The 16,834-nt window shown below is 40.5% G+C and overlaps 1 protein-coding gene across 2 annotated transcripts in view; it reads left to right on the forward strand.

Moving 5' to 3' along the window:
* The window catches only part of MLEC (malectin), a 58,322-nt gene that overhangs the window by 4,908 nt on the left and 36,580 nt on the right, over positions 1–16,834 (forward strand). Inside the window, exon 1 of one of the 2 annotated variants that reach the window (XM_033955567.1) lies at positions 8,907–9,048. The exons of the other annotated variant lie outside the window; for it this stretch is intronic. Coding sequence (XP_033811458.1) covers positions 8,976–9,048 — 73 coding nt within the window. The 5' untranslated portion in view covers positions 8,907–8,975. Of the gene's footprint in view, positions 1–8,906; positions 9,049–16,834 lie in introns of those variants that run through there. 2 annotated transcript variants of the gene reach the window in all.

Below are 16,834 nucleotides of genomic sequence, written 5' to 3' on the forward strand. Positions count from 1 at the left end.
ATTTGATATGGAATTTCCTGGCCAAACACAACACACCTGTGGTTCCTCAGGCTCCCTACTCTCCTAACATGGCTCCGTGTGACTTCTGGATTTTCCCCCAAGCTGCAAATGCCCCTGAAAGAGACCAGATTTCAGTCAAGAGAAGATATCATGTAGAATGCGACACAACTGTTGCGAGCAATCTCAAAAGAGGCGTTCCAGTGCTGCTTCTGACAGTAGCAGAACCGTTGGAAGAAGTGTGTGGCAGCCCAAGGGGACTAGTTTAAAGGAGATTAGTATAAGATTGTTGTATCTGAATACAAGTATTTTTTATGAATAAAGGACTGATACTTTTTTGAACAGCCCTCGTATATAATGGAAACATGAAAGCATTTCATTGATAGTTTCACAGGAAGAGGGGTGAGTGAGTAAGTAGGAGATGAAGAGGTGGCAAAGCAGTTTTAATTTCTTTATAGTGTAAAAGGAAGCCGAGGTCTTAAGTCTTGTCTGATAGGTATCAAAATATTTCATCATTTCAATTTCAAAGGTTTTATGCTCTTGGATTGTCTTGAAATTTCTTTTTAATATTCTCTTAAATAAATATAGGGATATATATATTTTTTTTCAATTGTGATATCAACTTAAATGACAATATTCATATCACAATTTAAAAGAATTAATTAATAGTGCTCAGACCCACAACCTTAGTGTTCTAGTGTAAAGACACACAACACCAGTTGCCATCGGACTATCATGGCACTATTAATGTCTGTACCACCATATAACAATCCAACATCCATTTACTATAAAATAAACTTATCTTTGTGGTGGTTACTGCTTCTCCGATGGTCATTTAATAAGCAGCTGGTGTCATAAAGTGCTTGTACATATGCTAATAAATAACTTCTGGAAGCCAAAAATTACAAATATCTTCCTTTCTACTCGAGTTTCACCTTGTGCTTCCTCTGGAAGTAATTATCTATCAAAAAACATATAATATAACATCTCACTACAAAAACATTAACACTAATGCTGTTTATAAAATATATCAATACATAATACAAATTTCCATAAATTACCTAGAAACAGCCTCCAAAGAAGGACCCATCAGAACAGCCTCCTAACTGACATCAAGCTGCTGATCTCCTACCTCAAACTTAAATAGGGAGTTCCAAGTCACATGCCCAAACTCCTCCCTCTAACTCATTACTAGTCAGCAATCTTACTGCCTTGTGAAAGGGAGATACGGCACTCTGCATCTGAAACCAATCAATCTCATTATTGAGCCCTCTAGGGCTTAGGGTCTGCCAGTTAAAAATAAACCGGTGTTCTTTCTCCATTAAAATCTATGTAACATCCCCCCCTATATGTAGGTAAATGTAACAACACCGGATATCGTAATTCTTCACTCTCATGTTCCATATCTAGCCAGTGGGAAACCAGAAGAGTTGACAGCCGGCCAAATCTGATGTTACTTAAATGTTCCGCTATTCTGATTTTAATACTTCTTTTAGTGTGACCGATGTAATATTTATCACAGGGGCATATAATACAATATAATACAATAGAGACATGCAATTTAAACTTTTTCTTATATCTACCTCCATTTGGGATCTCCAATTCCTGATTCAACTTAATATATTTACAATATACACAGCGGTCAAATGGCTTATGGCCACTTCCGGTTCTGTCTGTTCCTCTGGTTTCCCACAGGCTACCCCTATGCCGCAACATTTCACCCACATTACGGCCACGACGGTAAGCAAACTTAGGGGGTTCAATTAGATTAGGGATAACTTGCAACACTGACCAATGCTGTTTAATTATCTGGCAAATCCTATAGCTATCTACTGAAAAAGGGAGGACACATACCGTAGAGTTACCATTTCCCCCTTTCTTGTTAGGCTGTAGTAACCACTCACGATGACAATTGCTAGCCCTCTTCCATGCTTTTTTAACTACTTTATGAGGATATCCTCTTTGTATAAACCTGTAATACATTTTTTCAGCTTGATTATGAAATTCCTTATCTTCTGAGCAAATTCTCCGTAATCTGAGAAACTGCCCCACCGGTATGCCTTGACGGAGGGGCTTCGGATGGAAACTCTGAAATTGTAACAAAGAATTTCTATCCGACTGCTTACTATACAGGGTAGTTTTTTAATGCTCCCTGATGTTTACTCAGCCTAAGATCTAAAAAAGATATATTTTCTTTACTGCAATTAAATGAAAATTTGATATTACTATCGAACCCATTCAACTTCTGCATAAATAGATGTAAATTGTCCTGAGTTCCTGTCCAAAAAAATATCACATCATCAATATACCTTTTCTATAATAAAACCCCCTCATACAAAGCAGACCGGTATACATATTTTTTTCAAATTGGGTCATATATAAACAGGCTATTGATGGGGCAGCTGCTGACCCCATAGCTACCTCCTTTATTTGAACATAAAACTGTTGTTCAAAGCTAAAGTAGTTACATTGAATTATGATGTCTACTAGCTGTTTAATGAATGATATTTTATCTCTAGCTATACCTAACAAGTCCAAATAGCTGGCCACTTCAATGGCTGCTTGCTGGGGAATGTTCGTATATAGCGCGGCCACATCAGCAGTTACCATCACTGTGTCTTCTCCAATTTGACCCATATCCTCAATTAGCTGAAGCTGTAAAAAATGAGAGGAATCCTGGACATACGATTCAACTTCAGATGCATATTTCTTAAGAAAACTGTCAATATATTTAGAAAGCGGCTCCATAATAGAACCAATACCAGCCACAATTGGTCGGCCCGGGGGGTTACATAGTGATTTGTGTATCTTAAGAATAAAATAAATAAAAGGAGCAATGGGATATTCCTTGCTAAGATACCTAAATTCCTTGAGACTAATCAGATTATTATTCCTTGCTGATACTAATATACCTTCCACCTTTACCCTTAACTCTTGTGTTGAATCGCTATCTAATTTTAAATAAAAAGTCTCATTATCTAACTGATTTTCAGCCTCCTGTTTGTATCGTATATAATCTTGGAGAACTATGCCTCCCCCCTTGTCCGCTCTATGAATGATAATGGACTGGTCATCTCTCAATGAATTCAGAATATGAAGCTCTTGTTTAGACAAATTAAACTTGGTACGTGATAATTGTTGCTCCTTCCTATGTAAGTCTGATATAACCAACCGTTCGAATACAGCCACTGACATATCTGGAGGACCCGGAGGAATCCACTTAGATTTCAAATATAACGTATGTTCATCACCATCTTCAATCTGCTGTTAACACCCCTTTATTTACTTGCGCATATTCATTTTCTTGGGTTTGGATGCCCTGGTTTCTTTGGGTTTGCATGACACTGCTAATTCTTCCTTGTCCATCGATTCTATCCTTAAAAAAGACGATGGTAAAACTTCCTAGATATGGGACATGAGAGCGAAGAATTACGATATACGGTGTTGTTACATTTACCTACATATAGGGGGGATGTTACACAGAGTTTAATGGAGCAAGAACACCGGTTTATTTTTAACTGGCAGACCCTAAGCCCTAGAGGGCTCAATAATGAGATTGATTGGTTTCAGATGTAGAGTGCCGTATCTCCCTTTCACAAGGCAGTAAGATTGCTGACTAGTAATGAGTTAGAGGGAGGAGTTTGGACATGTGACTTGGAACTCCCTATTTAAGTTTGAGGTAGGAGGTCAGCAGCTTGATGTCAGTTAGTAGGCTGTTCTGATGGGTCCTTCTTTGGAGGCTGTTTCTAGGTAATTTATGGAAATTTGTATTATGTATTGATATATTTTATAAACAGCATTAGTGTTAATGTTTTTGTAGTGAGATGTTATATTATATTATATGTTTTTTTGATAGATAATCCCTTCTTGAGGAAGCACAAGGCGAAACTCGAGTAGAAGGGAAGATATTTGTAATGTTTGGCTTCCAGAAGTTATTATTTATTAGCACATGCACAAGCACTTTATGATACCAGCTGCTTATTAAATGACCATCGGAGAAGCAGTAACCACCACAAAGATAAGTTTATTTTAGTAAATGGATGTTGGATTGTTATATGGTGGCACAGACATTAATAGTGCCATGATAGTCTGATGGCAACTGGTGTTGTGTGTCTTTACACTAGAACACTAAGGTTGTGGGTCTGAGCACTATTTAAATTATTAATTAATTCTTTTAAATTGTGATAGGAATATTGTCGTTTTTTAATATTCTCACCATAAAATCATTAGTGCAGTGGTCAGTTTTTCCAGAGTGTTGTCCCAACAAAGGTGACATCCTGGTTGGTATTGCAAGTTTTGATATGATATCTGTGTAAGTTGATTCGAGTGTTGGGGTGAAAATAGACGGAAGAACCATCAGCAATCTGAGATAACACTGATACTACCCTGCTGGCAACTCCAAGAAGTTGATCCTGAAGCTGAAAGAAGAAAAAGATAAGACCAAAATCATGATTATCACCAACAAGAAAGTCCACATAAAAATCAACAATGAAGAAATAGAAGTGGTTGACAACTTTGTTTTCCTTGGGGCCCTCATTGATTGATTGAAGTGGCAGTTTGACAGCAGAGATCAAGCGTGCAGCTACGGTGAGCATGGACCAAATATGGAAGTGCAAGAACGTCTTCATCATCATCAAGCAAAGACTGCCATTGTGTTCCTAATCGTGATATATGGCTGCAAGACATGGACACTCATGAAAGCAGATAGAAGAAAAATTGACACCTTTTGAACTGTGGTGCTGGAGAAGACTTCTACGAATCCCATGGACAGCTAGGATCACCAACAAAGATGTTCTTGATCATATAATCCCAGAGTTGTCCCTGGAAGTCAAGATTACCAGACAGAAACTGACCTATTTTGGGCATGTGATGAGGGTGAATTCAATAGAAAAGGAGGTGCTACTTGGAATGGTCAGTGATAAAAGTAAGCAGGAGAAACCAAAGGCCCGTTGGTTGGATACCATCAAGAATGACATGGGAATGAACATCAAGCAATTGAAAGAAGCTGTGGAGAACAGGGAAGCATGGCGAGGGTTGGACACGACTGAATGGATAGTAATAGTAAAATTGATCCTAGTCTTCAGCATCTGACCTGTTTCACCAATGTAACATTCTTCTTTGCACTTTTTGCATTGAATGATATACACCACATTGGAAGATTTTATTTATAAAATTATTACCCAGAGCATCCTACAACTCTGCATTGGGTACAATAAAAAATACACAATAAAATCAAAACATAAAGTTGCAGAAACAATCTTAAAAAAAATTTAAGAAAAAGCTCACTTAAACAAAATTGTCTTCACACAAGTTTCCTAAACTGTAAAACACTGGACATTCCCTTAACTTCACAGGCAAAGCATTCCACGTAGTTAAATGAGTCGCAGATTTGAATGAAGAAATTTCAAGCAACATATTCTTAAAACGTAGTGATCGTGTTGGATGGTATGTGCACAATAAGAAAACACAGCAGGACCATTGTCTTTCAAGACCTTAAAAATCAAACATACCACTTGTATAGGTACCTGCGATGTACAAATGGAAGAAATAAAATAAATAAATTCAATACGAGAAGAAATAGGTAGCCAATGCAAATCACACAAAATTGGTGTAATGTCAAATTTGGGGAATCATGCATAATAATTCATGTGCCAGTTGTAAAGCACAAATTTCATATTTGGGCAAACCAAAATAAAGTGAATTACAATAATCAAACACAGGAGTTATCACTGCAGTAATGACAGTTTGAAAATTGTCCAGTGAGAGAAAATCCCTCAGTCTTCTTAATAAACAGCTTTAAAAAAAGCCTTTGGCCATCACAGCCTTAATTTGTGGCTTAAAAGATAAAGCAGATACAGGAATGACACCTTGACACATAAGTACAGTATTTGCATTGGCTAAGAACAGAGATCTTCATATTTGTGTTTTTGCTACATTGAGCTTAAGAGGATTCTGAGACATCCAGGCCCTGACCACCTTAAAACAGTTATCCGCAGAACAGCATTGGCCAGAGATCCTGAACAGGAACTAGAAACTGTATATCATCAGCATATAGCTGAAAATTTATGCCCAGTTTTCTAAGTTCCTGACAGAGACAACAAATAAATATGAAAAAGAGCAGCCGATAAGGCACACACACCCTTTGTAAGTGCAGACCACTTACAAAGTACAGAACGAATCCTGAAAGTCTTCAACACAGCAAGTCCTATTAGACAAAAAAGAGCAAAACCAATCTAGAACGCTATCTCCCATCACCTGAGATCTCAACCTCAGCAGTAAAATCTGATGATTAACTATCAAATGTGGATGTAAAATCCAGCATAATCATAAAAAAGCAATTGCCCTTATCAAGACCCAAATGTATAAAATCCAAAGTACGGTAGATACCGACAGCAACTCTGTGAGTGTTTAGGATGAAATACAAACTGGAAATCATCGCGAGCACTATATGCAAAACATCTTGAAGCTGGGAAAGAACAACCTTCTCTAAAACTTTAGCAAGAAAGTTTAATGATGAAATTGGATGATAATAGGTAGCCAATGCAAATCACGCAAAATTGGTGTAATGTCAAATTTGGGGAATCATGCATAATAATCCATGCAGCAGCATTCTGTGCCAGTTGTAAAGCACAGTGCTGGCTCTTTAACAATGGATGACTACTTCTTTCATCTACTAGGCATATAGCCCTCAGTCAATCATCGTGCGACACTGTAGATAAAATAGGTGTCAATACTTCCCTCATAGTAGTGAGTACCTCAATGAGGTAAGGATCCAGGGAACTTGTTGATTTATTTAATCTCTGAATAATCACATTAAATTGTGTCCTAGAAACAGAATCAAATTCAGACCATAAAACCTCTTGAGCAGGGTGGATCATTAGCAACAGAATCTTACAAAATTCATACAAAATATCGCGGACCTTCACTGTAAAGTAAGCTAAAAATGCATGACAAAAAAAGAAACTGGCATTTTGCGGTGGGATTAAATTTGATAGTTTCATAACCACTTTAAATAACTCTTTAGTGGAACTTGTAAGTTGTCCTATTTTTTAATCAGAGTATGCCTTCTTGGCTTCTGAAGTGGCATACTTATCAATGAACTCTTTATATTCTTTCATGGATTCATGATCAAGATGTTTTTTGCCATTTCCATTCTTTAGGTCTCAACATTTGCTTCAAAATATTTAATTCATCAGAGAACCATGGAGCAACATAATGTTGGACAATTATTTCCTTCAAAGGTGCTACCTTATTTAATCATTCAGAGAGAGAATTGTACCAACTCTCAGTAGCATTTGATACATCAAGCTGACCTAAGTTGTCAAGTTTAGAAAGCCACAGCTGTTTTAATTTTACCAAGTCTACCTCTTCCCTGAGAGAAAAAGAAGGGAACTCTAATTTCTATTCTTTCTGAAAATGAACCAGAATAGCAAACTGAATCAAATGATGATCAGAAACAATAGATAAACTAGTAAAGTTCAACATTTGTGAACTAAGAAAGGGGTCATTCCGTGTCAGGTGGTCTAATTTAGAGAATGACACCGGGACAAATTTTTCCTCATCCCCGTGAGTTTTGTACCTGTCACATTCCTGTACTCTGCCTTAATCACACAAGTCTCAAACACTTATGATTTTAAAGTGTTTGAGGCTTGTGCAGATGAGGACAGAGCTTGCAGGGTCAGGAAAAGAGCTTGTGGGGAAGGGATGGGAAAATGAGTTCCCTTAGGAAGAGGGAAAATTTGTTCTGTGTCATTCTCTAGTCTAATTTTAGAAAAGTGCCCTACCTCACCATCACGGATTTTGATGAAACTTTGTATGTTGAATCTTACATGACCCAAATGAACTCTGGTAAAGTTTAAGATCTGCCAGTGGAATACTTGTGAAGATATAGCTCTTTGTTTGATACCATACCACAACCATGTACAGTATCTCTGCACAATTGTGAGGCAAAATATTTCCTTGACCTTTGAAGCTAAACAAATGAAACTTGGCAATCTTATACAACTTTTTACAATCTATTCATTAGAATTAATGCAGATTTTCATTTTTTGAAACTAATGTATGTAGAAAAGCCTCAAAGTGGGCCAAATAAATGAACCATGCTAAAAAATTTCAAAGTTTAATAATGAAGCTATCCTCATAAAATTTTGTCTATTATTTTGACATGACTTGTTCTCAAATATACAATTTCAACTTACAAACTAATCTTGTTACTTTATAATTTCAGTATCAATTTGTGTTTTTTCAAAAAATGTAAAAATAATTTCAAATTTACTCTATTAGAGCATGTTTCAAACCCCCTGAAAAAGTTGGCTTTGTTTTTCAATGCAAGCAAACAGTGCCTAAAAATAAAGGTCATTGAAGCTTCCATAGAAATGGCATATATTAAGATTGAAATATGGTCAGCTCTTCAAGTTATAACCTGTTTTGCATTATTTTATGAGGAAATTACTATTAGTTCACAAAATTTGAACCAGCAACCTTATTGCTATAGAGGTCATGCCCGACAGCTGTGCAGTACCAGCCACAGGTGGGTCTCTTAGTTCAGGTTCCCAAGCCTGTAGTTTTGGTTTCTTCACTGAGGTTCCAAAGCCTTCAGTGGGTGTCTGTCTGGTTCCCAAACCAATGACTGGGCAGATTAACCTAAGTTCCCAAGCCTAAAGTCAGTATCTTCTATTGGTTTCCAAGCCGAAGTTCTGACTGCTTTTTATTATTCATTCATTGCATTTTATTGACTTTATGCACCACATTTGCCAAAACAGTTTCTGGAAATTGATATTGTTGACCAGTTGATGTAACTGATGGAGCAGAGAGTTCAAAAATAAGATGATGATTTGGCATCCAGTAAATGTTTTGTCTTTCAGGTCAGTAAAACAAACTAGCAGGGCCATGTGGATGCATAAACTTTATCAAGACATCGTTTTCTTCAATTAATACTTAAGCAATGTTGCTAATCCACCATTTGTTATCATATATGCATGCAACATAACCAGGGAGCAGTTGTGATTTCTCAAGCATGGCATTATAGTGCTACGAACTTTTGGCCACAAAGTAAGTAGTACCATTTGAACCTTGCTCACATGAATGGCATTTGAGTCAAGTGGCACAAATTGATGATTTTCTCTGGTTCCAGCTTTTGTGCTGCTTTATTTCCATCTGTCTTCCTGAATTGCTTGCTTTCATCAATTTCTTCTTTGTGAACAAATATCTAATGCGATGTATATTTTTATCACAGAAATTGAATAGATCTTTTGATGTCAATATCTGATTATTCAATGATCTTTGAAGACTAGCTCTGGCTGCCAGTAGAGATAAAGTGGGTTATACAAAATGAAAAATTGAATGAGTGCAAAATGTGATAAAAGATCATTTCTGCTGCAGGACGAGCAGCTCAGGATGTTGGACAGTCGAGCCAAACTACAGAATGTACCTTGTGTCAAGACTATATTGACTTGATTGAAGAAATTAAGAAAAAAATTGCAATATCGAGAAAACTGAAGTCAAATTACTACAGAATGCTACATAGAAAAATCAAGTTAACAGAATACTTCAGTCACACATGGCAGGAATAGTGTTAGGTAGGGCAACTACCCCCTGGTCAGAGAGAGCCCTAAGCCAGCTGGAAGCTAAAGAAGCACAATCTGGGCTTTGCAGTCCCCGGATATATCTAACATCAGCTCTAGTAGGATACATATTTCAAATCTGATATATTTTAATTACAAAATAGAAAATAAAATTATTTTTTTCTACTTTTTATTGTCTTGTCATTTTATTCTTCAAATCATGTTGGTCTCAGGCGCTGGTTTCTCTTCTCTTAACTCACTTGCCAAGGTCTCCTTACCATTTGACATTTCTTTTTTCTCCATGCTCACCATCCATTTTCTATCTCTGTGTTCAACATCTCCCTTCTCTATGTCTCCTATATGTCCCTTTCAAATATTTCCCCTGTGTCCATCTCCCTGCCTTCATCTCTCTATTCTATGATCCCCTTCCCCTCCTCTATATCCCCCCTGTCCAGCATCTTCCTTCTGCATTCTTATTCTCCCCCATGTCTAGCCATCTTCTCTGTCCATATACCACCCCCATGCAGCATTCCCCTTTTTGTCCCTGTTCCTATGCTCCCATCTATTCCCCTTTTTGTATTTCTCGTTTCTCCCTGTGTCCATCTTCTCCCCTCTCTTATTCCCTTACACTAATGTTTCTTGTACTCTTTCCTCCACTATGTTCAATATTTCACTCACTCTTCCTTCATCCCCTTGGTTCAGCTTTTCTCTTTCCTTCTTTCTCTTTCTTCTCCATGCAGGTCCTACACATTTCTTCCTTCCTTCTAGCCCCATATCCATGGGTCCAACACCTCTATCACCTCCCTTCAGTGCCTAGGTGTGCGTCTGGCACCTCTCCCTTCCCTCCAGTTCCACTCCACCCACCACATGGGCCCAGCACTTGTTTCCCTTCTTCCCCCAATCTCGAGACCAGATCTAGTAACTTTCTCGCTTCAGCTCCAGCAGCCCAAGCAAACCCCTCCCTCCTTCAGCAGCCTCCCCCCCCTCCCTATCGCAGATCTAACAGCACTTGCACCCTCCCTGAGTGCCGGTGGCAAATAAACCCTAAACAACAAACCCGCGACTCCTGCGTTGGCCCGCTTTGTGTCTCCTGTGGTGGCCTACCAGCCAGTTGGAAGCTTCCTGCACGCAGCACTGCTCCAGGAACCTTCTTGCTGCTGAGTCCCTCCTTCTGATGTAACTTCCAGTTTTGCTGGAAGTTATATTGCAAGGAGGAACTCGGTGGCAAGAAGGTTTCCGGAGCAGCTTTGCTTGTGCAGGAAGCTTCCAATTGGCTGATAGGCTGCCCCGTGAGGCGGAAGGGGCCGATGCAGGAGAGTAATGAGTTTGTTGAGGGGTTTTTGCTGCTGGCGTTCGGGGAGGGAGGGTTCGAGGGCTGCTGGATCCACGAGAGGGAGTTGGGCTGCTGACCAGGAGGGTGGGAAGGGAGGCAACTGGCAGTAGATCCTTTACTGCGGGGACAAGGCCATTCACCACTCTACGGGGCGGTGAATGGCCTTGTCTCTGTACCCACTGCAACCAATCAATTTCTCCCCCAATTCCTGCAGGTTACCCACTGCTAGCCATAGGATAGTCACCATGTCATTCTCTAGTCAAGACTTCAAAAATGCCACATAATCCATCACACACAATTGATTTAACAATACAGCATCAGAATCCAAGAACCGTGATTCAGTGATACACAACAACACATCAGAGAAGTAGAACAAAGAAGTTCATCAATAATTTCAATTTTATTCCTCACTGAGGCCAGATTCTCAAAACTTTAACTCTGTCACTAAACTGTTTACCGATGATTTAGCTGCATGCATTTTAGCAACGGACAAAACAGATTATCTCTGTCTTTAGCAAGCTTTCTAGCAGTCTCTGACAATGATATGCAAATGGACTCTTCAACATTGAAATGAGCTCTCCTGTGGATTCTTAAAAAATACCAAGCCATTATCTAAAAGCGGCGTCGGCTTTTGGTGACAAAAATAAGTGACTGGTCCAGGGGTGCTGGTAACCCGCTGCATCACAACACCCCTCCCCTGCAGTGGTGGCCACTCCCCTTGCAGCGGGAGAGATGCCTACTCTCTCCCACCACAAACAACTCCCCTTGTAGTGGCGGCAACCCCTTCACCCTTGCAGCGGGAGAGATGCCCACTTCCTCTGCCTCTGACGCCCCCCTTACCTCCATGTAGATGTCTGACCAGAGGGGCGTGGATTCCCTCCACCCAGCTGGCCTGCCACTTCAAAATGGGCCTTGCATCCTGAGGCACTGATTGTCCCAAGTTGTTTAAGGCCCCTCCTCTGGGTACTCCCCTCACATAGGAGGGGCCTTAAACAACTTGGGCCAATCAGTGCTTCAGGATGGGTAGGGGAAGTCATCTCTCCCACTGCAGGGGGGTGTTGTTTGCGGCTGAAGAGAATGGTCATCGCTCCCACTGTTGGGGGGGAGGGTTGTTGGTTGGCAGCAGGAGAGATTGAACATCTCTCCCGCTGTTTTGGGGTTTTTTTTCACGTTTTTTCTGCGCATGTGCTCATTGCTGTCACCAGCGATGGGCACATGCAAATTTAGCGAGTCTTTGCTACTCTCCGCCAACCTCATTTACATGAGCGTTTTTGGAGAATGACTCGCTTTTTTAAATTCGCTAGTTTCAGTTGGGGGGTTAGCAATCATTTCAAAATTAACTTTAGGTCTGAAGAACCTTCTGGTGTATTGATTAGCTCTGTGTGTTCTTGCAGAGGTTCTGTTACTGAATTCATTGAAACATAATTGAGTTATATTAGATTTAGCATCATAATCAATGACTGTGGTGTATAAGTGCATCCAGACATAATCTTTGGCTTCTGTAGTTTGTAGCCAGGTGTTGTGGGTAGGTATGATTTCAAATGACCATCCTGTTATTCTGCAGACCTTCACTTTTTTGAGAATCCTGGCCCGAGTGTGCATTAACAAACAACATGCTCAAAACAGCTGTATAATCAATAGCTTTTACAACGTCACAAATCTCAATCTGAATCAAGTTGGCATATGAATTTTTAAACTGTTTTCTCTCATTAAGTATCCCATGCCTCCTATACGCCATACAAACAGGTATATAACCTATTGCCAAAAAAACAAAATCAGTAACCCCAAGAATCCCACAAAGCCTTACACACTCCTTTGTTGTGCTCTGTTGGTGCGACAGAATTGGTGCACAACACCTCTAGCACTGACTCCTTTTTACCATACCAAACTGATGTCGCAGTAGGTGGAGCTAACCACTTTCCCGGGAGAAAACCAGGTACGGGATAAAGAAGAAAGCAGGCCAAAACACAGTCCAATGCAGATGACACCAGGCAAAAAAAAAGAGCTACAAATGAAGATGAATTACTAAAAGAAATATTCCCAGCTCCACCTTTGCTGGCCTAATATCAGCCACCTAATCTGAAACAGAAATTGGTAAAAAGCAAGCTGCCTACACAAACCCATAAAAAAGAGAACAGTCCCACATTCTTGTAGTGTGGCAGGATCCCATAGTCACACAAATGAGAAAAATATCATAAGAGGGATCCTTCACATGTTCATTTTCTAATGTGGTGTATATCACTCAATGCAAAAAGTGCAAAGAAGAATGTTACATTTGTGAAACAGGCCAGATGCTAAAGATTAAGACTAACTTTGCAGTACCAACCAGGTTGTCACCTCTGTCAGGAAAACATTTTGGAAAACTGATCACTGCACCAATGATTTTATGGTGAGAATACTAAAAGGAAATTTTAAGACAATCCTTTGAAATTAAAATGATAAAATATTTTGATACCTACCAGACAAGACTTAACAAGGACCATGGCTTCCTCTTACACTACAAAGAAATTAAAACTGCTTTGTCACCTCTGTGTCTCCTTACCTACCCACCTCTCTCTCGTCCAGTGAAATTATCATTGTAATGCTTTCATGTTTCCCTTAAATATACTGCATTTGTCAACATTTGCTTATTTCTGATTACCAGAAGGGGTTACTTTCAAAAACTAATCATAAAATGCATTGAGTTAGTCCAATAAAAAAGGTATTACCTTATTTCCTTTATGTTTTTGTTTTATTTCTATATATTATCTAGAGTTAAATTTAAAATTAGAAGCAAACCTTAAGTAGATAAAAAATCATTGGTTACTATAAGGCAGCTGTCAGTGCAACTGATCTATAGTGTGGAAATTCAAAATAGCAGCCAGTAACCTGAGCCATACTTATAATTAGAGCTACAGGGATACCAACAGTAGTATATATTGCAAGTGATGGAATATAATAAAAATTAGATCAAAACAACATAAAGTTACCCAGGTTCAAAATCTGTCTTAAATTGCTAAGAATGTAGTTTGGCCATGTGATGCAGGACTTATGAATATCACTTTAGGTATTCCTCAGAAGTGTAAACTTCTGGTTTCATAACAGTTCTTGGTTGACTCATGATAGCTTCTCACTGGAAACATATCCTTATTATATTGCTTTGGAGAAATCAAAACAGGGAGATTGTGTCCAAAGAAAAATTTTCCTGTTTTATCAAGGGTGGAAAAAATATTATACATATTCTAGATCTGTTCATATGAGCTTGGTTCTTGTACAATCCCACTTTATTCTGACACCAGTGGGTTATTTCCATCTACCCGCCAGGATCTGTAGGAAATCTCAAAACTCCCCCTCATACCTCATCACTGTGCATGCTCCTCAGCTTACCAGTTCTTCCTACAGGCCAGGCTGAAGCAGCTTCTCTTTTCTGCTCATGTTTAAATTTGTGGTATTTCAGTATTTTTTGTTTAATGTTTTCACTCTCATGCTGTGGAGGTTCCCTGCGGGGACATCCTTGACTGCAGATCGCAGATCTTTGGAAAAAGTCTGCTTCTGGAGGGTTTCCTGCTTTTTCAGTAAGCCCCCCTGCACATCAGGTCGGGGCTCAGGGACCATTTCCTTGGGAGCTTGCTCACCCCAGGTTCGTCCACTAATGGGTAGAGCGCAGGCTGAGCAGTTCTGTGGAGGTGCAACCGAGATTGGAGCCATACTGCGTTTCTCCACCAGGTGTCTGCATGGCGTGTCCAAGGATGGCGGACTTGAAATCCAGAATTTCAGTTCATTGAGACAAAGGATCTCCCTGTGCGTTTATTCAGCTCTGTCTGCAGTGCCTCTCATTCAGCACTTGTCACAATGAGTATAGGCTGCAGTGTTTCCTGTCAGCACATGTTTCTGTGAGTACAAGCTAACAGCTTGAATCTGAGATTTTTTTGGGGGGGTCTTTAAATAGGGGTTTGTAGGTAGTTTTCCCCCTAAAATCTCTGTTTTTGAGGTTTCTCTGTGCTTTTCAAAAACTCAAAATAGGTGGATTTTTCCAGATTTGATTTTAAAGTTATTTCTTATACTTGCCAAATTCATTTTTGAAAGAATACCACATAGATGACCTCCCTGGGGCAGGATGTCATGTATACATGCCTCATTTGCGATGAATTGCTGTCGCACTGCGACCTGTGCAGGGGGGGGGGAGGAGATGTTTGCCCAGAAGGGGTGCTTTTGGTCTTCAGGGAGGGTCTTCGTGTGCCTTCTGTCCTGACACCTGCGAAAATGGCATGGGGGCCCTGGGGAGTGCACTGGCGATGTTTTGGTGAAACGCAAGCATGGCTCTGGCAATAAACCTCACAAATCTTCCAAACATTCCAAATCTGAGGTGCGGAGGTCGGCTCCCATTGCAGAGGATGGTTTTCTCCCGGAATTTGTGAATATGCTTTATCAGACATACTTTGTTAAAAAGTCTCTGCCTGTTTCACTTCCACCGGCCTCTGTGTCGGTCACATGGACCCCTGCTCCGGTGGACAAGGGTCTTTCTATTTGCCTTCCTACGGAGGTACCGGTGATTAAGGTGCTTGAAGTTACGCTGGACACTCTTTCCATACCTCTGCTTTCGCAGGGCAGCTCTGCGGTGGTCACTGATGTGGCGGATCTCTAGGATCCAGACCTGTGAGGAGCCCATGATTTGGGGGAGGACCCCACTATGCGCAGATTCTTCAAACCGGTACACCTTTTGGCTTTAATCTTTGAATCTCTGCAGGAATTGAAGCTACAGATGGATCAGCCAGTCACTGCTGAATGTTCCCTCATGTGTGACCAGAGGCCACAATCTGTTTCTTTTCCTGATCATCCTGACCTTGTTTGGATTCTTACAGATATCTGGGAGACTCCTGAGGATCCCTTGAAATGTGCTTGAGCCATGGCGCGGCTTTATCCTATGGAGGATGGCTTTAACAAGTGCTTTACTTCCTGAAGGTGGATTGTTTGGTGGCGCAGGTTACCAAGCACACATCTCTCCCCAGTAATGGGGGGTGGTCTTGAAGGATGTCCAGGACCAATGCATGGATTTAATTCGTAAGCATCTGTTTGATCTGGCCACGGCTGGCGTTAAGGTGACATCGGCCTCCTCTTTTGTGGCTTGGTTGTACCATTTCAAGCTGCATCATGATCCTGACACTGTGGTGCTTCATGATTTGGATTTTCTCATCTCTGGAGTGGATTATATGGCATATGTCTTGTATGATATCATGAAAGTTTTCACCAAGCTTGGCGCCTATTCTGTTTCAGCTTGCAAAATGCTCTGGATCCAGCATTGGTCTGGTGATTCCTTTTTGAAAGCAAATTGAGCCGGTTACTCTTTAAGGGACAGCTCCTGTTCAGCCAGGGTCTGTATGACCTTATGGCTAGTGTGCAGGATTGCAGGTCCAAGGCGTTGCCTAGAAGCGATCCCACCTATCTAGGAGTTCTGGGCGGTCTTAATTTTTGTCCCTTCCGGCATTCTCATCAGTACTCAGGTCCTTCCACGGGACAGTGGTCTTCTTTGTCTGCTAGACCACGCTTCGGCAGGTCTTGATGTCAGCAGTCCGTGGCAAGTCAGTCGGCAGCTCCCACTAAGAGACAGTTCTGACGCCATGCTGCCGTCTCCTCTGCGCATCGGGGTGGGGGTGGGTTGTGTGTCTTTCTGGAGGAATGGCATTCCATCACCTCTGACTACTGGGTTCTGGAGGTTCAAAGATGGCTACAACTTGGAGTTTCTCTGTCCTCTGAGTATTTTCTGGATTCCCCTGTGGGCTGTCCCAAGAAGGTGGTTCGGGTGCAGATCACAGTCCGCAGACTTTTGGATATTGCGGCCATACAACTTGTGCTGGAGCGAGACTCTGGCTCTGGGAGATACTCGATATACTTCATCGTTCCAAAGAAAGGATCCGATGATTGGAGACCAATTCTAGACCTCAAGGTGGTCAATGCAACTCTA

The sequence above is a fragment of the Geotrypetes seraphini genome, chromosome 8 (genome assembly GCF_902459505.1).
Source record: "Geotrypetes seraphini chromosome 8, aGeoSer1.1, whole genome shotgun sequence".
NCBI classification, from domain to species: Eukaryota; Metazoa; Chordata; class Amphibia; order Gymnophiona; family Dermophiidae; genus Geotrypetes; species Geotrypetes seraphini.